This window comes from Aspergillus tubingensis (assembly GCF_013340325.1).
Source record: "Aspergillus tubingensis WU-2223L DNA, scaffold_7, whole genome shotgun sequence".
NCBI lineage: Eukaryota > Fungi > Ascomycota > Eurotiomycetes > Eurotiales > Aspergillaceae > Aspergillus > Aspergillus tubingensis.
This window is the reverse complement of record NW_023336281.1, coordinates 143,878-166,079: the sequence shown is the minus strand read 5'-3', so window position 1 is coordinate 166,079 and position 22,202 is coordinate 143,878. Positions and strand designations below refer to the sequence as shown.

Sequence of the window (22,202 nt, the reverse complement as noted above, 5' to 3'; positions counted from 1 at the left end):
GTTTTCGTTCATCATGTGGTAATAGCACATGCTTGACTATTGGGTCAGAGAAGGCTATTGTTCTCGTGGTTCAGGTCGAGGAAGAGGGACAATGTACAGCTGTTTATGCGCTCGAAGAACCAAGGGATGTGCTTCCAATCCTGTCAGAGCTGAATCTGATACTTGTCTATGTTCGTTGTCGTCGTTGGGGCTAGCTGAATCGAGAAAGTCACGTTCTCGGTCTGCAGCCTCGAGTTGTCCCCCGGCGGTGTTGGTGTCACCTTTGTCCTCCCGACATTCTTCACCTTATCCTGACGTTCTATCCTTGCCTTGGAATCAATTCGACCATGGGGAATCAATCATCTGATTATTGTCTCTAATTGTTTGCCTGCATTGACTGACAACCGCTCTATACCCCTGTCCTTCCACCGAGAACAAGTACGATAGCAGTGAATATTTTGATGGCTCTAAGCGCTACTCTTCACGTATCATTCGTGCACTGACCTCACCCCTCTTCAAGAAGATCTCGGACACAACCGCCCATTATTGTTCCACGAATACGGCAAAGGATCCGTGACTTGAACTTCCCAGTCCTCCGATCCCACCGCTGTAAGAGCGAAGAACAACCCGGTCGGGTCGTACTTCTGCTTCAACTCATACAGCCGCGGGTAGTTGGCACCATAGAATGCCTGCTGGAAGTTAGGCTCCAACAAATCACCCTCATTTATATACGCGCCAGAGTCGGGAGAGATCTCCCGCAGAGCTTCCATCCAGTTCGTCACAAAGAGTGAAGAATTCTTGACTGTTTCCCAGCTCGAGGTGAACTCCCATTCGGTTGCGACGATGACGTGAGAAAGAGCGTCACGCCATGCCGGCAAAACTGCAATGTTCGTCGGCGGCTCGACGGCGCTTCCTTTACCACTGATGTGGAAGCCCATGATGAATAAGCCCTTCTAAGGTCAGTAACTAATGCGAATACTATTTGAACAGTCAGCATACCTTGTCAATGGCGTCCTTTTGAGCAAGGAAGTTTTTGTTCCGGAGGTCCTCGTTCTCGAAGACATTTCGAGGCAGAAGACGTGAAGCCAACTTGTATATGTCTAGTCCACCTGTTTCCAGAGGGAAGTTATCCTCCTCCCAGACTTCATAGAAGCTATCCGAATGGCTGTAAACGGGAGTGAAGCTGACGTTAAGGCTATTGAGGGTATTGAACCAAGGTCTGAGAAGGTTCTGCGTCTGTGGAATGGTCATGTTGGGCGCAACAAAGGAGACCATGCGGAAGTTGTAGTCAGTGTCATTGGAAGAAGCTTGCCCGTTCTCAGCTGCCGAGGATCCCAGCAAATAGTATCCATATGTTCCAGCGTTGACAAAGTTCTCGAAGTGGTCTAGGTAAGACTGGAAAGCGGCCCAGAACGCTTCAGCATTTGGAGTGTCGTTCATCGTCCAGTTGAAAGTTACGATTGTCGTGGGCAATTTCGGATAAGCCTTGATGGTCATGGATGTTACCACGCCAATTGTGCTGCCTCCACCACCGAGAAGCATCCAGAAGACGTCTGAGTTCTGCTTGGAAGTTGCAGTAATAAAGCGACCGTCCGCCAAGACAACTGAAGATTGATCAGTGAACTGTCACCAATGATGATATGTTGAGTCACAGGGGTAACCAACCTTCCAGAGCCAAAACCTGATCTGCCGCCATGCCATACATGCTGCTCAATGGCGAGTGGCCTCCACCAAGTGTGAAGCCACCAGCAACTCCAACAGAGAGACATCCGCCTCCGATGACGGTCACATTCAACGCTTTCCCGAAGTCATACGCCTCCGAAACTTGAACCCCAGCTCCGAGCTTCATAGCAGGTCCAACATAACCACCGTCAGACGTGAAAGAGGGGTAGAAAGCCTTGTTTTTGAGTCGGTGCGTCCAAATCGACAAACCTCCTTTTCCTGATGGCTTGCCGTTAAAGTCGTGACCGGTGTTCTTGACTATCAAGCGAAGGTTCTGGTTTCGGGCAAAGTTCACGGCCAACTGAATCTGAGCAACAGTGGATACGTTGACGACGTACGTAGGGTAAGCGCCTTGCGTACAGGTGCTGGTATAGTTGTACCCTATGGGCATGCACGAGCGACCCTCATCCAAGGGTGCCATGATGGAGCTAGGATCATCGTAGCTGAATACTTCTCAGCATGAAGTTACCTTGACGCGGAAGTATGGCACTGATATACTCACTGCAGAGAATTGTCGAGCCAGTTCGATGTTACCTCAGAACATTGCTCGGTGTTATATTCGGGCCAATTCGGGTAGCAGGACGCTGCCAAAGGTGCAGGCTTAAGCAAACTCCCACCAAGCAACTGGTCAAAAACACTCCAGGTCGATTCGGTTGGCCATGTCGCATCCCCTGGCATGACCTTGCAACGATGCTGGGGGGTTCCGCTGCTGTTAGTCGAGTTACTTGCCCCGAAAGCAAATATCCTCGATAGACTCGCATTATTAAGGGCGGTATCAGCTCTAGCCAATGCACTCTCAGTCAGCTGTACTGCTTCATAAGGAAACAAGGGCGGTGCAGCAGAAGGGCTCGTTGTCACAGTTGCCGCTGCTGCACTCAGCGAAGCTATAGCCCTTGTAGCCTGTGCATATGCTGCGGGAGCCACCATTGAGATGACCAATCCCCGCAAAAAATACCCCTTCATGGTTACTACCGACTCACTATGGGAAAAGAGAAGCCACAGGCCAGCTGCGAACGCAAAATTAAGGACGGGCAGTGGCTTCTCTAGTACTATAAGTATTCCGCGGCTAGCGGCTGAATGAGACGCTAATAGGTTCAGATCGTCGATCGCCACCCTCACGTTCTTTTACAATAAACATTATTGATCTTGGATCTGTCACAATGTGCTTAACAGTGTCTTTTCAGTGGCCTTATGACGTACGGGGCCCGCGGAGGTTGAAATTGAATACTCTGGAAGTCGTGAGGTCATCGACAGCTTCCTATGTCGTTCCCTACTCTATAACAGAGGGATCGTAATCACCAAGTATTATCTTATCTTGCGACAATAAGCTACCCTTGTTTGGGTTTCACGGACGATGATTCCCCAACTTGCAGGCTATCATACTCAGCTGAACATATCGGTGTACACCGCTTATTCCACCGAAACACTCATGGTCTGACTAACTGGTATTGAAATATCCGGTCACTTTTAAACTAGCTTACTCTCATGAAAACAAGAACACGCAATTCTACTATACAGGATGGGTGTCCGGCTCCAAGTATTGTGGTATTTAGCAGACGCGACAGATCGACAAAACATTGGCGATATGCAATCGCTAACTGCAAGCGACTCACCCAACCTCCAGGACACTCTGCAAGAAAAAGCAATATAGTCAAAGCCAGCTCCAAACTATTGTTCATAAATGTGGGGACGGCACCCGCGTCGCAAATCGCAATAATCTGTCGGCATGCAGCTATCGATTCCCATCGCCGCTAGTCAGCCGCGGCTGAATTAGCGCGACTGGTCACCACCGATTTTCATTTTCGACACAATTCTGGCCCCCGGGGTATAAACACTGATAGGTTAATGTGACTGAGTAGCAGTTTAGTGCAGACATTGATGCATATACTATTGGGACACTAAACGCCATACACGAGAACGGGCAGATGCAATTGGATAGGTTACTCTCATTGACTTTGCACGAAGCTGATCCTTGCAGAAATATGAAAAAGGCATCGACGATGTTCCTCTCTCTGAGTACATTACTCTGTTGCCTTTGTTTTCTGTTGTAAGTCTACGGATGGCATTATTTCAGGCATGTGTTAGTAACCAAGACCCTTGAGTGTGAGTGTAACAGACCAAATTATTCGCTACTTAGACTGTATAACTAACTATGATTCAGAAAATTAGAGCTCATAAGAAGACGATATGTCAGAGCACCATTTGCCACTTGACCCGAGTTTCCTTCACCATCCCCAGAACTCCAACGGGCAGGAACTTCTGATCCACAAGTCTGAGACCTCCCAGTTTCTCTAGCACCTCTCCGGCATATAATTGCAAGTGCCATAGCTCTTCACTGTCCAAGTTGCCAACTTGCCCTTGGGTTAGTGTCTTCCGTAAAGCTTTCTCAAGCTCCGGTGATTCATTAAGTGGTTGCATTGTCGGAACGCACATCAAATCGATATACATCCGTCTGAGATTGCCACTTGCAGTTTCGCGGAATCCAGAGAATTCCTCGAATGACATGAACGTATGGATCTCTCGCTCGGTCACCAAGTCGCCGTCAAGATCTGCATTGGAAACACATGTCTCTAGCATCTTTCGCCTTCGTTGATCGCTCAAGTCTTCGAACGTCTTTTTTCGTTGAGAATACAAGGTTTTCTCTTCCTCTAGATATTGCTTTATCCTCGCTAGCGGTGGCTCACCCATAATACCCTCAACCAGGAGCACGGAGGTGAAGGGATTGCGTAGGCCGAGTCCACCCAGTTCTTCGGGGAAGAAAAAGAAAGCATCCGGAATTTCAAATTCACCAAGCCGTCCTGTGATAATTGCCCGCAGATGTTCCGGAATACTTGTTGATGCCGAGTCATTCAAAATCCTATCTTGGATCTTCTTGTACGTGGTCAAAATGGCACGTACATGAGGCTCCCCAAAGCAGTAGGCAGGCTGACCGAAGGTATTCTTGAAGAACCTTCCGATGCAGCTGTTCCATGTGCGGACCCAGGATATTACACTATCGCAGCGATCTAGTTGCTGTTTGAGTTGCTGGACGTGCGCATCGACAAGGGTCTCGTCAATCACCCACGTCTCGGTGTCTGCATCCAGTTTCAGAAATCCAAATGTGACTGAACCTTTCGGGAGCTGGGCAGCGATTTTGGGATCTCTGTACTCAGCCAGATAAGCCGACCCAGTTTTGCTGTAATTAAACTCCAGCCCTGTGACCTTGGCGAAGTTACCCATCACTTCCCATGCTCGTACACACTTGGCTGGCTCGCCGCACAACCACAGGTCATCATGCAGGCGGTATAAGAGCAAGCCCGTTTCGCGATTTACTGCTAAATCCATGAAAAAGAGGATCATTTCTCCAAGCATTTTCTCAGCGGCATGTGAGAATGGAATTCCCCGCTTCCTGATGCGTGGTCCAACTGGCTCACGCCCCTCATAGGAGCTGTCCATGTTCAGGGGCGCTTCCAGATAACGGTGATAGAAGTCAATCCACCTCTTTGGGAACCCAACATACTTCATGATAATGACAATTGTACTGTGCGGCAGACAAGTGGCGTACCATTTCATGTCGGATTGGACCACCACTGCTGCACCGTGCAAGTGTCGACGGACAAGCGCCTCCGTGGCAATCTTTCGTAGCAGTTGCTGTCGGAAATTCTTTCCCTCGTGCCTTGTTGGGCTTTTCCCAGCATCTTCATTGTCATCATCATATGAATTGCCCTTCTCACTCAATGTTCTCTCTGATTTTGGCAGCTGCGACAAGAAGTAAGTTTCCAGGTACTCTGTGAACCGCAACTCCTCAGCAGTTGAATATACTTCGTCATTACCCATGTAGTATTTCCGTCGAAGGCGATCGCGTGTCGTTATCTGTCGCTCGGGTTTCCAGTTCCACACCGAGTCCTTTTGGACAAACCTTGACAATAGACGCTTTAGAATGTTACAATGTCGCGTGCCGATATACTGCAGGAAAATCAACTGCAGGAGATCCTCGTCCATCCAAATGCGATACTTCCCATTTGCCTGCTGCCGGGGGACAACAGGAATACCGTTTTTCCCAGCATGCCAGGCCCAGTTTTCGATATCACTGTATCGCATATTCAAGACATCGGCGATCTCAGTCAGAGCGACCGGTGTCTTCAGAAACGAATTCATAATCTCCCTCTTCTCCTCACTGAGAAGTTCTTCATTCAAGAGTCCACGCACACAATATTCTACAGATTGCGCGGTAAAAGGCTCTTGTTCTTCCCAAAATGATGTGGTATCGTTCCTGACCTGTTTGCGAAGATAGACCAAGGCATTCACACTCTCCTCATCCGGAAAAAGATCATCAAGGAAGGCCCGTATCTGCCATTCGTTTGTCTCCAACGGCTCGAAAACGGACGCATCAAATTGATCACACAGTTGCTGCAGACGCTGCTTCTGTCGCTCATCCACAACCATGTAGTCGTCGTCGACCGCCATCTCGCTCTCATCCTGGGGCGCCGCAACAGGCGGGTCCACCCATTCCGTCAGCAGCCGCGAGTACAGGTCAGCCAGGCCTAGCTTTCGACTTTGGATGTTGAGTTTCCTGAGAAGCTGAGCCTCAAATTCCTGCAATTTTCCTGGCGGGATTGACGAGTCGTAGATTGATTGATGTAGCCACCGCTCAATGTTAACCATAGTGGGATCGCTAGACGCCGACGGGCAGAGCTCTCTTACTCCCTCGAGCAGGTGCTCGAGTCGCTGACGAGGGTCCTGAGTGGCATGGGTCGCCTCTAGAATAGCAGCCTTATCAGCCTCATAGATTTTGCGTCGCTTCTCGAGCTCACGAATTTTGCTCTGAGTCAGGGACCGCAGGGTTTGCGAGAGGGCGGATACTGCAGGGGCCATTATAGAGCTGCACGATTCTCGACTAAAATTTCATCGATTAACGAGAGACTGGTGTGTGTTGTCTCAAGCCCAGACCATATAGTCAATGGTTTTATACTTCCCCGGCTGGCAGCTTGGCAGCACTTCTGCCTGCGCAGCTGCCTGGCGATCGGCATGCAACCACATTCCACCAATGAGGCTCTACACCCATATACAAACCATCTGCAACGGATAGATATGGACATGCCAGGGTCTCTTTGAACCCTCCCTCGACCCTTCATTCATGATCCAACCATGGCTGCGACAACAACCAAAGAATGCAAAAGAACCACGAAGCCATCCCCATTGAACCTCTACACTATGTACAGGGATAACAACACCCGAAACCCCTTTCCTTGAATTAATTCTCCAAACTAAACCTCCCCAGCCCATCCACCCACTCCTGATGTCCCAAAAGCATCGGATTCGGCTTCTTCTCCGCCAACCCAGCAGCCGGCTTTCCCGCCTGCACCTCCTGCGTTAGGATCCTCACCACTCCCCACTCCATATCCTCCACAATCCACGCATGATACACCTCCAGCGCCGTCTCCTCGTCTCCTTCCTGCCATGCCCGCCAGGCTAACCGACCCGGCGAGGTTGCCGTGGGCGCCACGCATTCGCAGATCTCTGCTTGGAGCGGCGGGAATCCGAACGTCGCGAAACTGAACTTGTCGCCGGGGTTTTGGAACGTTCCGTCGCTGGTCGGGGGCGGTGTTACTTGGTCCACGTTGCTGTAGTAGGATGTCCAACGAGAGGGAGTAATCAGGTTCGGCCATACCCGGGAGGCGGTTAACTTGGGGACGTAGATCTCGTTGGATACGAAGTTTTCGGTCGTGCCGGGAAGGAAGCGGTGGGGGAAGTGGATTGTGGACATTTTAGTTGATTGAGGTGGTGGTTGGGTGAGTGTTTGTGGTGGAGGTAGGAAGATGAGGTTGTTGACGGTAGGGTGAAGATGAGTGTTCACGATGTGCGATGTGATTTCAGTGGGGATGTCTTGATTATATAGATTGAAAGAAGAAAATAATGGGAGGAATGGAATCATGAAATGGATGACGGTTCTTATATCATGTTTGAGAGGGGATATTACATCATATGCCCCACGGTGCTGATGGGTGGATCCGGAAAGCTATCCGAGCTTGACACAACAACCTTATAGATCCATAACATTTCGTGATTCTAGATCTCAACGACCTATTGGCCTCTGCTCGCGACTGAAATCACTCAAGCTGCAAATCAAAGTGATGAACACTACCTCCGGCTTACTCTCTGTGTCGGCATCTTCCTCGACCAGGTGACAATTACTAGCGATGGGTCTTTCACATTTGTTTCCTCGCCAAAGGTCATCGGAGCTGGTCATTCATTCCAAGAACCTAAAATAGAAGGCACCATGCTAAACATCAGAAACGGACGAAGAAGTGGAGGCAACATCGTTGCCATCACGACAGTCGACATGTGCGTGCTTCTCGTTGTGTCCAGAGTATGGGGTGCCACACTCAGTGCACACATTCATAGGTGTTCTCGGTGAATCAGATGGTGATAGTGATATTCTCGCATATTATCGGTGCCGGTGAGTTTAATCGGAGGCCATGTCTCAGGGAATAAGAGAAAGAAATGCTTGGGAGCATGCTTAGAGCCTGTAAGGCTGGAGACAAGCGGAGTGAGATTTTAGTGCGGATGTTGAGTTCGCTAGGATTCTGTACCCCGACCAGTTATGCGTAGACCGTCGAATTGCTCTTTTTCTACAAGGGGTTAAGTTTTATATCCAGTGGCTGTTGGATGAAGCTTAATGGTAAATCGCTGCTATTGTAGTGTCTTTCAACCGGTTATGTTTAACGTCAGCTGTCAACCCATGTCCCAAAAGGACCATCTCATAGGCCAAGTCAAGCATAGTGGAACGAGCTACTGCACAACCTACTGCTACTAGCTTGAGTCTTGTCTCACCAGACAATGAATCAGAACCGAGGATTCTCCTTCTTTCGCTCCTCCTCCACAAATGCCTCGAAAGCCGCAATGTCCTCCGGCGGAACGTACACATCCTTCCACAATTCCCCTTTCATCCGCATCACCACCTCGTGCATCATCTCCTGAGTCAGATCGCTTGAACAGACCACCGTCATTTCATACTTGGTCGCGCTGATATTTTCGATTTCGTACGCCTTGTCTTTCACATGGCCCGCAATAGCAACGAAAACATCTTCGATCGGGTGTGGAAAGTCGGTGCATATAATGCGAAATCCGTTGCCAGGTTTAAGATTTATCCACGTAGTTTTGATGAATGGAGGCCCGCAAATCACAAAGTTCTTGTCGGTTGTCTCTTCAATGACACCAGTAGTGGGATTTTGGAACTTTCCATCCACGATGGGGACCCCGTGGATAGGATGCCAGTTTGAGATGTATTTCATGTTTCTGCTCTGGGAAGATTGAACTGGGGTTGAGCTTTGTTTGGGTTACAGTGAAAGACAAAAAAGGAGAATGGTTTCTGAGATATGTTCTTCAGAAGGGAGAAAGAAGGATGGCCTTCTCTAAGACTTTTCGATACTATTGATGACTGGCAGGTATCCAGCATGACATAGACTTAAGTCTAATATAAAACCCCTGTCAAACTAGGAGGAAGCGGGGATCACATGTCCATAACCAAGCGCTCATTCAGAGGCAGCCATTTTAGTCAAGCTCCAACCCCTGCTAAATGTCTCATTTCCCCTCTTTTGTTCTTCCAACTTGACCAAAAATGCCGCAAGTCCCTGCCTAGAAGACAGAGATGTAACTTTGGATTCTCAGATCAGGTCAGAATTGCATTAGCGCGGAGGATAAGCTTTCGAGTCAAGGCTCATTGCTGTCCGAACATGGGGGACTACGTCCCCTACTGTTTTAGTCTCTGAGATCTCTGATCCATAAGCCTACAGACTGAAGCCAATCTGGCACCAAACACACTGCCTAGAGATACCGACAAAGCCCTACCAAAGCCAAGGCTACACCCCATGTAATCCTCGAGCGATAAGATCTAACAAGTGGTTGTAAACCGGAGCTGATACTAGAGTAGCCACACAGTTGATGCCACTCTTTTCTCCAACTGAAGTTAAGTACCGGATCCACCGCTTAGCAATGTCCCTTGTTTATAACTGGACCACCCAGTACAAGTGGCAGTAATTCTAGGCAGTCGATCAAAATGCTCCAAGCTTCCCCATATGCACTTCGCCCGGTAGCTATCCTGGTCGGTACGTGCTAATTCTCAGAGCAGGCGATGGGGCAAGACGGGGTGCGGACCATCCTTCCGCTTATGGCTTAGTCTCCATCCGTCGCACTAACCTTAAATTTCTCTTAGCGGACACTAAGCCCTGTTCGATCAGACTAGTCCAATCAAAGTTAGCCGGCAGATCAGGGTCTGCTGTACGTAGCACGGTTGTCCCTGCGTCGGTGGCATCCATCACACATACTTCATGCCGTCAGACAATGAGTATCAACTGTAGTGGGATAATACCAATGTACAGCCTGAGTATAACACAACAATATGGAAATAATACATTTGACAACGAACAATGACCGACAGACCCAAACACCAACTGCGCATTACGGTAGTAGATCACATATACCCCACATCATCTGCGAATTCATTCAACACAACACAAATAAACATCCAAAGACAATCATCAAGGACGACAGCTACATTATTAAGCTGAATTAATCATCAAGGCCACCTTCTGGAAGATGCTGCGTGCAAAAAACACCGTCCAAATCCAGCTTAGCCTCCGCTCGGAACAAGCGTGGGCGGAATCTAAACCCGTTTAGGATGATTTTGTAGAACTGCCCCGTTTGTTCATCAGCTTGGCTCTGCTCAATTCCATGACCAGAACACCCAGGACAAAAGGTATATAAACACAGGCAGACATGACATTCTCGCATCCATCTTTCAAGCCAACACTTCTTCCATCCTCCACTTGAGACCACCAACATCAACGTCTCTACCTTGACCACTTCCCTTCTATTCCCATTACCTTCTCACATCACACACAATGGCACCTCAACTCGCCTGGCTGGGCCTCGGTAACATGGGCCGCGTACGCATCCCCCATCCCCAATAACTCACCAACACTCACAGCTTCTAACTTTCATAATAGGGCATGGCCAAAAACCTCGCCGCCAAAGGCTCCCTCACCACCCCTCTAATCATCTACAACCGCAACATCACCCGCGCCCAAGAATTCCAAGCCGCAACCCCCAACACCACCATCGCCAACACTATCTCCGAAGCCGTCACCAAGTCCGACATCATCTTCACCTGTGTCGGTGACGACGCCGCCATCCAATCCATCATCGATGCCAGCATCGCCAGCGGCTCCCCCCTCACCGACAAGCTCTTCGTCGACTGCTCCACCGTCCACCCTGACACCACCACCTCCATCTCCGAAAAGCTCCAAGCGAAGGGTGCCCACTTCGTCGCCAGTCCCGTCTTCGGTGCCCCGCCCATGGCAGCCGCCGGCCAGGTCATCCCCGTGCTGGCGGGTCCCCGCGCCGCCGTCGAGAAGGTCAAGCCCTACACGACGGGGGTTATTGCCAAGGCGGTTGTGGACTTCAGTGATCAGCCTCCTGCTAAGGCGTCGCAGTTGAAGATTCTTGGTAACACGTTTGTGTTGGGTATGGTTGAGAGTATTGCGGAGGGATTGGTGGTTGCGGATAAGTGTGGTCTCGGCACGGATGCCTTGCATCAGTTCTTTGAGGCCGTGTTCCCCGGTCCCTACGTTGCTTACTCTGCTAGAATGAGGTCGGGTGATTACCATGAGCGCAAGGAGCCGTTGTTTGCCGTTGATTTGGCTAGGAAGGATGCTCGTCATGCGATGGATTTGGCGGGTAAGGTGGGAGCCAGGATGAAGGGGGTGGAGTTGGCGGATGACTACATGGCGAAGGTGAAGGAGCATATGGGTGAGAGGGGTGATGTGGCGGGTATGTATGGCGCTGTGCGCCAGGAGGCGGGGATGAAGTTTGAAAATGAGCAGTAGGTTGATGCTGAGACACGCTGTAGTCAGGCACACTTCCTATCTACCTATCAGCCATCATCTTGAGATATAGATAAATAATATATATACGTTTGATCCTTCCTGTCCTCTAATTTAAGGATCAATGTGGTCCGACAAGCTAGTTGAGATGAGCAAGTCACGATTTCAATCTAGAAGTAGCGGAAGTTTTTGTAGAGATAGGGAGAATGACCTTTTCCATGGCGATAGAGGGAAGTGACACAAGAGCGAATTTGCAAATTTGTTGATGTTTTCTTGAGGACTTATGGGTTGGTTGCTTCTTAACACTTACTTAGTTAGCCCAATTTCGTTTACCTATTTAAGTAATCTGAATATAGAATTGAACAGAAAAAAAAAAAAAAAAAGAAAAACATACAACAGAAGGGATTCGCTGGTGGTCACCCACCCAACTACTAACCTCCCGGCGTGTGGCTTAAGTACGGCTGAGCGGACGGGAAGCCCTGTTTTCCACACCCTGTGGTCGTATGTACTTATTCTCTCTGTGCGACAATTCATATAGAAAAGATTTACTTGATCAAGCTGTAGAATAGCAACGGGAGTTGTCCATGGAAGAATCCCTGCAAGAAAATTCACAAGTATCTGCATAACGACTCTCTATGACATAGTATGGACGGGGACCCTATTGTACACTACGTAAAATGAAAATAAAATCAGACAAAGTAGTAACCGGTGTGGGTTTAACTAAGAAAGATCAACATAATTGGTGCTATCACACGGGTTCTCTGCGTTATATAATAACACCCTCGGTCTGTAGTATACGGACGGAGTACTTCCCACACACTTCATCCACGTTATCTACTAGTAGTACCCGCATTTGCCCAACTTCCAGTGGGGCAGCCGCCTACCACACAGTAATGGGGAATGCATCAAAAGTCCACTTCCACGCATCGATCGAAGCCTGATCATAGACACACTCCATCTCTGTGGCGCTGTTCACCCAGAGGGGTCGCAGAGGCCAACTGCAGAGTTCTTGCTCCTCACCCTCGTAATCCCCAGAAAGAACAGTAGCATTTAGAGTCACTGGCTCCACCCCGTTTTCCACCCAGTCAATCAATGTCGCGAGATTAGTAGTTGGGAAGGGACCATTAGGTTGCAAGTCATTGGGAGAACAGTGTGCCGCACCAGGAACGAGATACAAGCGATACCAGTCATGCATGCTGTCGATGCTCTCATTGTATGACAGATATGGATACATCACACTACGAACCGACTCGTAGTAGTGAACGGATGATGCTGGAGGAACGCTGTTATCAGCCTCACCGTGGTAGTGGATGATCTTGCCCCCATTCTCGCGGAATAAGGTCAGGTCAGGCCAGGTCGTGTGCAAGGAGTCCTTGTAGCGTTGCCAACCTTCGTACATCCACCCCTTCAAAGTATCATAGGTAACGTTGTCCAAGCTGGCTAGATCGGATGTATCCTGCAACCACAGGAAGCGTGTGACGAACTCGGCGCCGATCTGGCTGATACTCAAATCCCACGAGGCAGTTTCTGAGTCATAGACAGTAGTGGCATCTTCGACTGAGGCTCCCATTTGATAAGACAGGTAGACTTGCCGACCCTGGGAATCCTTCAGCCCGTCAATGATTGCCTGGGCTACCTCCACCCCAGCTTTCGTGATGGTTCCATTCTGCGCAGGAGTTGTGGACATTCCACGCTTAGCAGGGCCAGAGCCGCCCCCGGAGCTTGCGGCGCAGTAGTATGGCTTGCCCACGATGGAGGACATGTTGAAGTTCAGACGACAAAGGTCCGATCGGGCGACGACTCCGTCAGTCCGGCCATCGAGAGGGTCGCAGTAGGATATAGTTTCATTCACAATCACTTCGAGCTCACATGGAGGGGGGTAGTAATCAAGGGTCTTCTCGACCAAGGCGGAGAACAGATGCACCAACTGCTGGAAGGCAAACCGGATGGCAGGGGCACCAGTAATCACTCCATCAAACTGGTCACCAAATCGTTGGACCTGACTCCATCCGTCGCGACCACCCTCAGAGCAAGACTGATAGTAGCTGTAAATTTTGGTATTGCTCGCATTGAAGAAAAGGCCAGCAAAATCCTTGCCCAGGATACTCAATTCGTGAATCGCTTCGTAACCGAACATGTACAATGCCTCATAGTTACTTGTTCCATTCTCCAAAGGGAAGATATCATCTAGCGCACTGGTGAATCCTCCAAAACCACCGTCCGTTGCTCCCGAGACTGCACCATAGATGATGCCTGAGGGGAGTTCCGTGCTCAATGTATTAATCGCATAACCGCTTCCGCCCGTCGATAGGTAGCGATACTGGAAGCTGTCCGGAGCGGGTAGCCAGTACCAGACATTGACAGTGTCATTGAGCCCGGCATGGGTGTAGGAGAAAGTGACATTGCAATAGTCAAAAGAGGCATCCGGGTAGTCGTAGGATCCGCTGACGGAAGCGTTGTAAACTGAGTTGACGACAACAGACTCAGGATTCATTGATACGCCCGGAATAAGATCATCTGCGGGCAAACGTGCCTGCACATAGTCCACGGTGCAGACGGAGTCTAAGCTAGTGGCCGCCACGAGGGCTGCCACAGAAGCTGCGGATAGGATGCCCAGGGGAGATCTCATTGAGAACAGACAAATCATATGAATAGAAAACGATGAGTGATGAAGGAGGTATTATCTCGAGGATCGAAGAGAACAGGATCCGCTTCTTATACATCACCCTGCTTCTCACTGAGCGCCACATTGAATCCCGTGTCTCTTGTACAGCGGGCTTCATTATTTGACAGAATACTTCTGAAAGGTAATTGCAGGACCATGGACATGTAATGCTCGCCTTACTATAGTGTGTCTTGGCTAGAGACTCTCGTCAGTCATGGAAGCCAATGATACATTGTTTGTATGGCCAACGAATACATGACATAGCCTAAAATGTCTCGGCGGGAAGACTACATTGAACTGGTGCAAGAGCCAGGAGACGCGTCCCTCCCTCTCAGAAGGTGTCTCAAACGGGCAAGGATTCTCGCTGGTGACTGGCCGAATCATCCGAGGCAGCCTTGCTCTGTATCGATCGACAGGGTTGGAATCATGAAAAATTCCGCGTGCACGCGCAATCGGGGAAGATCTGGCCGGAGGTCGGTGATGATATCAACTTCCGATGTTGCGGGCTTGCTCCACTTTTGCCTCGGCTTTGGCCGACAATATCCCGAATCATCTAGCTGGACCCTGGGTTGATGTGAAGATTGACATCTGGCCACACGAATTAGAGGCCGCTTTCTCAGCTGGGAGATCAGGTATTTGATTATGACCACACACATAGGAAGAATTCTCATAATCCGATTATATCTTCAACACCCCCTCCCCGACGATTTGTTTCTGTTTCACCATACTCTGCTGAATACCTAGTCTTCAGTGTGGCACACTTCGAATCATGAATAACCTGGCAGAATTGTTTTGAAACAACTGAGGTACTCCTAGGTCGGAGAGAGGCATCCAACCCCGTGCCATGATATTTTCCCTCCGCCGATATATTAACGTATAGTGAATATAGATAGTCTCTGTCGGGCATCGGTGCTCAAAATCATGGAGGACATCCGTAATTACAGGCCCGCATTTCTCCGCTACGCACGTAAGCCCTGCTGATAGACAAATCCAAGCTTCATTTCCATTCAGACCCTGGCGCAGACTGATAGGTACCATTGATGAGGCACTACGCCCTTTCCCGTGATATAGAGTACGGTCCAGTGCCCTACTAGGCAACATGAGCTATTTGGTTTCGTATACTCCACCCCTCTGAGAATCTTTGAGTACCTTGTCATCTCTTGGCTAGCACATGGTGACGCGTTCATCGGTGTGATGCCGTATAATTGATTAGTAGCGCCTGGAGCACAAGGAGCGGTTATCTGTTTTCCATCCGACTGCCGATGAATATGTAACAGTTCCCAATGAGGCCTCCCGCGATGCAAGTATGATTGGACATAGCATCCTGCTTTCAGAGAGCTAATACCATATCACATTTACTTCCTACAGTTGGTTCTTCTAGTATATCTGAATACCGCCGTCGATCTGGTCACCAGAATGCGGAGAGTCGCTTTGCTTCTGGGTGCGGCTACAACAGCATTGGCCGCCACCTTGGATGATGTTTGCACTGCCGCCTACGCCAAAGCTGCCATTCCAAAGAATGGTATACTTTCAGGCGTCATTTTTAACACCTCCTCAATCTCTGTGTCAGTCACCAAGAACGCGTCTGTGGCCGGTACAGACTTCCCCTCCGGAGTCATTGATTATTGTTCCGTGGCCTTCAGCTACTCTCACCAAGGCGCGGGAGACACAGTACAGCTTGAATTTTGGCTTCCTGCGCCTGACAAGTTCGCCAACCGGTGGCTTTCTACAGGCGGTGGTGCCTTTGCAATCAATTCAGGCACTAATTCCCTTCCCGGGGGTATCATTTACAACGCCGCAGCCGGTATTACAGATGGTGGCTTTGGCGGTTTCGATAACGAGCTTGATGATGTGTTCCCCCTCGGCAACGGGACAGCCAATTGGCCTGCTGTCTACATGTTTGGCTATCAGGCGCATCATGAGATGTCTGTCATCGGCAAGGCCTTCACCCGGTCATTCTTCAACATGACTGCAGCGGAGAAGTTATACTCCTATTATCAAGGTTGCTCGGAAGGAGGCCGTGAGGGCTGGAGTCAGCTCCAGCGCTTTGCTGATGAATGGGATGGTGCTGTCACCGGAGCCCCTGCTATTCGCTTCTCGCAACAACAAATCAAACACATGTTTCCACCGGTTGTTGAAAAAACTATGGGGTATTATCCTCCTCCCTGCGAGCTGGAGCAGATTATGTATGATACCATTGATGCCTGTGACGCCCTCGACGGTCGGGCTGATGGCGTGGTATCTCGCACTGATCTGTGCAAGTTGAACTTCAACCTCTCAAGTTTGATCGGCATACCTTATTCTTGCAATGCTACTAGTGCCCTTACCGGGTATGAGCCGGCTCAAAATGGTACGATTACTGCAGAAGGAGTTTCTGCCGTAGAGGCCATCTTCAAAGGCCTTCATGATTCGAATGGTCTTCGTGCATATCTATCCTTCCAGTACGGAACATCTCTGGATGATGCTACTACCGTTTACGACGAAACGACCAACAGTTGGACTGCCTCAACCAGTGTCAACGGCGGCACCGAGTGGATTGCCCGCTTCATCGAACTCCAGGAAACATCCAACCTTGATTGGTCTAACTTCACCTATGACACACTGCGCGATTACATGTACGCCGGATGGCAAATGTATGAAGACACGCTGCAGACCACATGGCCAGACCTGACTGCTACCCGTGATGCCGGGGTCAAGATTATACATTACCACGGAGAATCGGACCCCAGTATTCCACCCGCTTCATCGGTTCATTACCATGAATCCGTCAGGTCAATTCTATACCCAGACCTTTCCTTCAACGAAAGCACAGCCAGATTAAATGAATGGTACCGGCTATTCTTGGTTCCCGGGGGTGCGCACTGTGCTGTTAATTTTTACCAGGATGGCCCTTGGCCGCAGACCACGCTTGGATCTCTAATTGAATGGGTGGAACAGGGAGTTGTACCTGAGCGGCTTAATGCGACGTACACCTCGGGTAGTGATGCTGGTAGTGGGGCACAGCTCTGCGCGTGGCCCTTGCGGCCGTTATGGTCTGATAACGCCACCAAGTTTGATTGTGTCTACGATCAGGCATCTATTGATACCTGGCACTACCGGTTTGACTCGTACAAGGAGCCTCTGTATTGAGTGATGTGATTGATGATGGAGATGGGAATTCTCTTTTGACTTTTGTTTTGGTGATTGTGATTATAGGAATTCTGGTGCTGTTGCACAACTCCTCAAATGTTATAGCTCTCTCCATTAAAGTTTGAAGAAAAAGCTCCCTTCCTAGGATTGAATAGACCTGCAGACTCTGTACCTAATTTTCATTAGCCAGCCAGCCATAATAGGGCTACTAATCACCCCCTGGGGCCGCTACTGATGAGCCGTGATTCTATGATCCTTTCTTGCCTGTTTGGGCTCTGGCCTTCTTTGCATCATCGACACCCATGCAAGCGTGGCTGGATGGTTTTGTCTGATGCTTGTTCCTAGCCTCGGACTAAGGTTCCTTTTTCCTACCCTGATATATGTGATCCAGGCATCTGCTGAGCCGCGCCATTTGGCCATGGTAGTGGCTATGTGCAGCTTTTTCCGAACTCTGGGGCAGGCCATCGGTATCGCAATCGGGGTGTCATCTTCCAGAACTGCATGTACTCTAATCTCATAAAGTATCCAACTCATGTGTCTCATGCAGATGAATACAGTAAGGGTGTTGCTTCTTTGGTCGAGACCCTGCGAAAGATGGCCGGAATCTGAGGCTAAAGAAGATTTGAAGATGGCGTATTCGGATAGTCTACGCATTGTGCGGGCCGTTTGTTGTGCTTTGGCAGGATGCAGTGCACTCTTGAGCTGGCTCATTAGAGACTATACTTTGATAGCAGATGGGCCTGTTCAGGAGGGGGTGAAAGAAGAAGCAGAATAGCTGGCGGGCGATGTGAACATTGACCATGTCTTTACTTATACTGTAGGAATATGATATGAGGGGATTCTATTTTCGGCTGACACGGCATAATATCTATACTATCCTACTAGTGTTGATTCCGAGGATTGTCCAAGCGAATGTATTCCGCTATAAGAACGATGGTTTAGAATCAGCCCATGCGGTTGTGGGTAGAAAATTTCCCCCATTGTATCTTGAGAGATGCTTCCCAGTCATCTCGCCCACGCAAGCTGTAGAGGTTATCCATACAAGTCAACGTGCCCACTGAAATCTCCCCTCTGGGGCCGGAGATGTAATTTTGCCGTTGGGAAGCTCTATCGTGTAAGTTGTGGAAGTTAGTGATGGACATGAGTCGCGAGGTTACACTTGTTATCAACTTACCGCGATGTTTTGGTAGAGGGCGGCGTAAGGGACGCCCGCACAGTTCCATACGATCGATCCACTCGACAAAGCTCATTTTCGTGTTGATCTCGTAGAAGTGGGTTTTGGAGTGCTGGCCTCTGAGACAGTGACCCATAGTCATGAGCTCCCTTTCTGATGGATCTATCATTTCAAACCTATTCTGGCGATATGCAAGTGCCCGCATCTTGAAGTAGCGGATAGATGGAATGGTGTCACGCAAGGTATTCATGAAGCGACGCCAAACAGTGGATATGGCCGCACGGAACCTTCGTGAAGGTCCCATAGCTACTGGAATGGGGTCATTCAAGCTGACTGCAACCAGGGTCAGGACCTGCAGGGTTGGAGCGGCTGTGCTTAGGAATAGCTGGAAGCTAGGCTGAGTGAGTTCGATCCAATGGAGATGAAGTTCTGTAAGGCGGGTGAAATTAACTTGTTGGGCCAAGTTGTCGAAATGATCCGGGCTTAAATCATGGAACTGATCCCATAAGGTGAGTCGGAGAACGTGGAGATTTGGAGCAGCCCGGATAACGAGAGAAGAAAGAAATTCAGTAGTATCATTCGGATTTGAGCGTCTGAGGCAAATATCCAGGTTCTGTAGCTTACGAAGAACACATCCAAGGCTTTGATAGAGAGGCTCAGATAGAGTGAAGCAGTCAGGGGGAACCGATAATTCATCTTCAACCAAGCAGGTATATAGCCTTTGGACTTCCAAAGGGGGAGAAGCGGCGCACATGGCTTTGAGGAGACTGGTGAGCCCCTTCGTCCAAACCGGATGCCTTATGTCGTTCCACATATTCCACACTAGACCCCACGTGCTCAAAGGCCGATCGGCAAAGCGGCACGCACTGGGCATCAGGAGCCGTGCACAAGGGTCAAAAGGCAGCCGTTTTCGCAAAGCGCGCATGCCCAGGCAGATAAATCGACTCTTCTCTTTGCCTGGCCATGAGGGAGGGTAGGGTCGCAACCCTATAGTAGAAACATTTCTCAATCGATTCAGGCATCGAGTAAGACTCTCTACTAAACACTCCGACTCTGCAAATGCTAGGTGATCAGTCTGAGCAGCCTGGTAAATCATATACTGCCTTTGAACTTCCTCGGTTGACCAGTTCTCACTCCCGGGCGCACAGAAGCGTAGGATTATTTCAAAAGCACTAAGGTCTACCTCGTAGTCCCCAAATACTTGAGGTATGAGACTCAGTTCTTCCACCACATTTCTAAATGGTTCTTGCAGGGTGAAGGCTTCAAGCGCCGTAAGAGCCTCCTGAGTTAAAATGACACTGACACGCCGGAAGTAACGACTCGCAAAGTGGGAAGAAGAGAGTTGATAGAAAATCTTGCATGTGAGTCGGAGGGCGCACCAGTCCGAGTAATCGAAATGACTTCCGATGGCATCAATAAGTTCCGGTGGAAGTTTGTTCATAGTGGCTTGTTGTTGATGGTGATGGGGGGGTTCCAAAGGGACTCAGAAGGTGAAATGAAACAAGATTGGTTGGACAATCTAGTGCGTAAATAAAAAATACTCCTAGTACTTCGTAGAGTGTTTTCGGGAAGTTGCGGCCGAAAGAAATTCCCGTGGGTCTGCCTGGAAAGCTTTATCTCCGAACGCTCTACGGGTACGGGCGGATGGACCCATCCACTATTGAGTCCTTGAGGCTTACTAGAACCCTTGGGGTATTGGTGAGTGGGGCGAGCCTGACTTTGGATACTGCATCCGTTCGTAGGTTCAAAAGCCCGGTTTTAGATTTATCCATGACAGCGATTCTTGGCCAAAAACTGATTTCTGAGTGTGACACCGCAGGAATCATCGACTATCTTGAAAATGACTCACTGTAGCGTGCATGCATCATGCCACACTACACGCAAGATACAGATCCTGCGCCAAGGTTACAGGGGTACTATGACCGGAACACGTGTAGGAGACGGTGAAAACCCCACTCCGTTGACCGCATAGACAAGGCACTATTACACAGGTTCCATCAAATATCGATGCGAACAGGTGATCCGGACCGGTTGCGGAGGTTTACAAGGTCGCAGAGAAGAAGTTATATCTGGCTACGAGAGGGCGAGATACATGCTTCGATCAAGCAAGTCGGGAATCGGAAGAATGTCTCTGATCACTATAGCTAAGAAGCCGCCATTTGTCCGTATGCACTCTCCGAAGCTGGCTACCGGGGCCCACCGGTCGCTGACGACGGCTATATAGCATCTATCAGTGGTCCCCTAATCTTCCTCATCATCATCATCACCATCATCGTCATCTTCCCCCTCTTCGGGCACCCAATCCCAGGCATGAGGTTCGCCGTCGTAAAATGCCACATTTTCTTCAACCCAGTACCACCAGCTCATTGCCAAAAAAACATAATTTTCGACGTTTTGGTCAGCATATATATTTGTGTACCAACCGGCCGCAAGTGCAAGACATTGTTCCGTATAATCTGGCAATTGAGAATTACAGTGTCGGGTCAGCGCAAGGACTTGGTCAATAAGCAGCCACTGGGAGGAGCTTACAAGAGTGATCGGTAAGCCGACCGGTTATTGGTTGATCGATCTTCTTGTCCAACCCCAGCCAGAAAGTCACCAGGTGCCAAAGTTCGTGGAATAAGGTGCTGCTCCGGGGCATCGCATCATACAGATACTCCCCTTCTTCTGCCTCGACTTCTGGCAGGCTGGCGAGAATGTCATACTCCCACGGGATTTGACTATCAAACGAGTCGGGACATAGCAGCACAATGTCCTCCATGGCTTTGTATTCGATGATTTCAGTCTCTCCGTTGACGGTAGCCTGGTAGTATCCCTCCGGGTAGCCAGGAATGCTCACCCCCTGAAGGGGGTTGCCGTTTGCACTCGCCCCGCACAAGTCGCCGTTCGATGTTGGCTTTGGGAAGACATAGACCCCCATGTCGGAAATCCAGTATGGGCGGTGAGAATCATATCCCGCCTGTTGCCTTACTTGCTCATACATCTCTTCGATAGTCAGAGCGACTCCGTTCAATTCCACGGGATTTCCTGAAGCGTCAAAGGCTTGATCTGTCCAGTCAAACCAGTCTCCAAAGTTGTCACAGAATAGCCTAGGCGGAGACTTGTACGACGAATACTCTCCACTGGCCACGAATTTGTTTAGCACATCGGAATTTTCTGTTTGATTTCGTACGTATTAAAGGTATATCTCTTGAAAGCGGCAAAGAGGCTACTTACGCTCAAAAGCCGACATGGAGGTTTGACTAGACTCATCTTTAATTGCTGGGGTGTCGCCGGAATTATCGAATTTGATTCCCAGCCATGCCGTGAAAAGCTTTTGGGCGACCACACGATCTATGGTCGCGTCCTTATCATCGGCGGTGTTGAACGCAGTTGCAAGGCCGGAAGCTAAGGTATTGGTATCCATCCAAAAGTCCTCGAGCTTTGACAATCGACTGGCGCAGCTACCAGTACCAGTACCAGTATAGATATTGAAGGCATTGTCTACCGTAACGGCAGCTCCTGGCATGGCCAGCAGGCCGATAGTGAACCCCAAGGCAACAAGAGATCGCAACATTGCGGTGCTCAAATCATTGAAAGTATAGTCACTCACAATGTTCTCTTTCTACAGGAAAATCAGAACTAGATTTATATTCCCGACGCCATTATAGTATGACGATTTCGGTGAAAC

General features: G+C 49.4%; 9 protein-coding genes and 1 non-coding gene across 10 annotated transcripts; 2 read left to right on the top strand and 8 right to left on the bottom strand.

The window, feature by feature from the left end:
• Positions 1-494: 494 nt before the first annotated feature.
• AtWU_05016 (FAD-dependent oxidoreductase) lies at positions 495-2,628 on the bottom strand (the record flags this gene model as incomplete). Its single annotated transcript, XM_035500126.1, has 4 exons — positions 495-929; positions 979-1,583; positions 1,645-2,144; positions 2,204-2,628. 4 exons carry the CDS (start codon positions 2,626-2,628, stop codon positions 495-497), a joined length of 1,965 nt encoding a protein of 654 aa, XP_035356019.1.
• A 1,263-nt stretch (positions 2,629-3,891) lies between these two features.
• AtWU_05015 (RNA-directed DNA polymerase (Reverse transcriptase)) lies at positions 3,892-6,555 on the bottom strand (the record flags this gene model as incomplete). The annotated part of the gene is made up of 1 exon (XM_035500125.1): positions 3,892-6,555. The coding sequence occupies one exon, from the start codon at positions 6,553-6,555 to the stop codon at positions 3,892-3,894; it is 2,664 nt and encodes an 887-aa protein (XP_035356018.1).
• Positions 6,556-6,934: 379 nt separating this feature from the next.
• On the bottom strand, positions 6,935-7,447 carry AtWU_05014 (amidase family protein; the record flags this gene model as incomplete). Its single annotated transcript, XM_035500124.1, has 1 exon — positions 6,935-7,447. One exon carries the CDS (start codon positions 7,445-7,447, stop codon positions 6,935-6,937), a length of 513 nt encoding a protein of 170 aa, XP_035356017.1.
• Positions 7,448-8,525: 1,078 nt separating this feature from the next.
• AtWU_05013 (zinc-binding dehydrogenase family protein) lies at positions 8,526-8,975 on the bottom strand (the record flags this gene model as incomplete). The annotated part of the gene is made up of 1 exon (XM_035500123.1): positions 8,526-8,975. One exon carries the CDS (start codon positions 8,973-8,975, stop codon positions 8,526-8,528), a length of 450 nt encoding a protein of 149 aa, XP_035356016.1.
• Positions 8,976-10,583: 1,608 nt separating this feature from the next.
• On the top strand, positions 10,584-11,567 carry AtWU_05012 (NAD(P)-dependent oxidoreductase; the record flags this gene model as incomplete). The annotated part of the gene is made up of 2 exons (XM_035500122.1): positions 10,584-10,628; positions 10,689-11,567. 2 exons carry the CDS (start codon positions 10,584-10,586, stop codon positions 11,565-11,567), a joined length of 924 nt encoding a protein of 307 aa, XP_035356015.1.
• Positions 11,568-11,951: 384 nt separating this feature from the next.
• AtWU_r31 lies at positions 11,952-12,067 on the bottom strand. Its single transcript, XR_004775212.1, has one exon. It is a non-coding gene; the product is annotated as a 5S ribosomal RNA (ribosomal RNA).
• A 377-nt stretch (positions 12,068-12,444) lies between these two features.
• Positions 12,445-14,193, bottom strand: AtWU_05011 (putative tannase; the record flags this gene model as incomplete). Its single annotated transcript, XM_035500121.1, has 1 exon — positions 12,445-14,193. The coding sequence occupies one exon, from the start codon at positions 14,191-14,193 to the stop codon at positions 12,445-12,447; it is 1,749 nt and encodes a 582-aa protein (XP_035356014.1).
• A 1,452-nt stretch (positions 14,194-15,645) lies between these two features.
• Positions 15,646-17,358, top strand: AtWU_05010 (tannase and feruloyl esterase; the record flags this gene model as incomplete). The annotated part of the gene is made up of 1 exon (XM_035500120.1): positions 15,646-17,358. The coding sequence occupies one exon, from the start codon at positions 15,646-15,648 to the stop codon at positions 17,356-17,358; it is 1,713 nt and encodes a 570-aa protein (XP_035356013.1).
• A 944-nt stretch (positions 17,359-18,302) lies between these two features.
• AtWU_05009 (uncharacterized protein) lies at positions 18,303-19,973 on the bottom strand (the record flags this gene model as incomplete). Its single annotated transcript, XM_035500119.1, has 1 exon — positions 18,303-19,973. One exon carries the CDS (start codon positions 19,971-19,973, stop codon positions 18,303-18,305), a length of 1,671 nt encoding a protein of 556 aa, XP_035356012.1.
• Positions 19,974-20,773: 800 nt separating this feature from the next.
• On the bottom strand, positions 20,774-22,088 carry AtWU_05008 (uncharacterized protein; the record flags this gene model as incomplete). Its single annotated transcript, XM_035500118.1, has 3 exons — positions 20,774-20,988; positions 21,062-21,688; positions 21,749-22,088. 3 exons carry the CDS (start codon positions 22,086-22,088, stop codon positions 20,774-20,776), a joined length of 1,182 nt encoding a protein of 393 aa, XP_035356011.1.
• Positions 22,089-22,202: the final 114 nt, after the last annotated feature.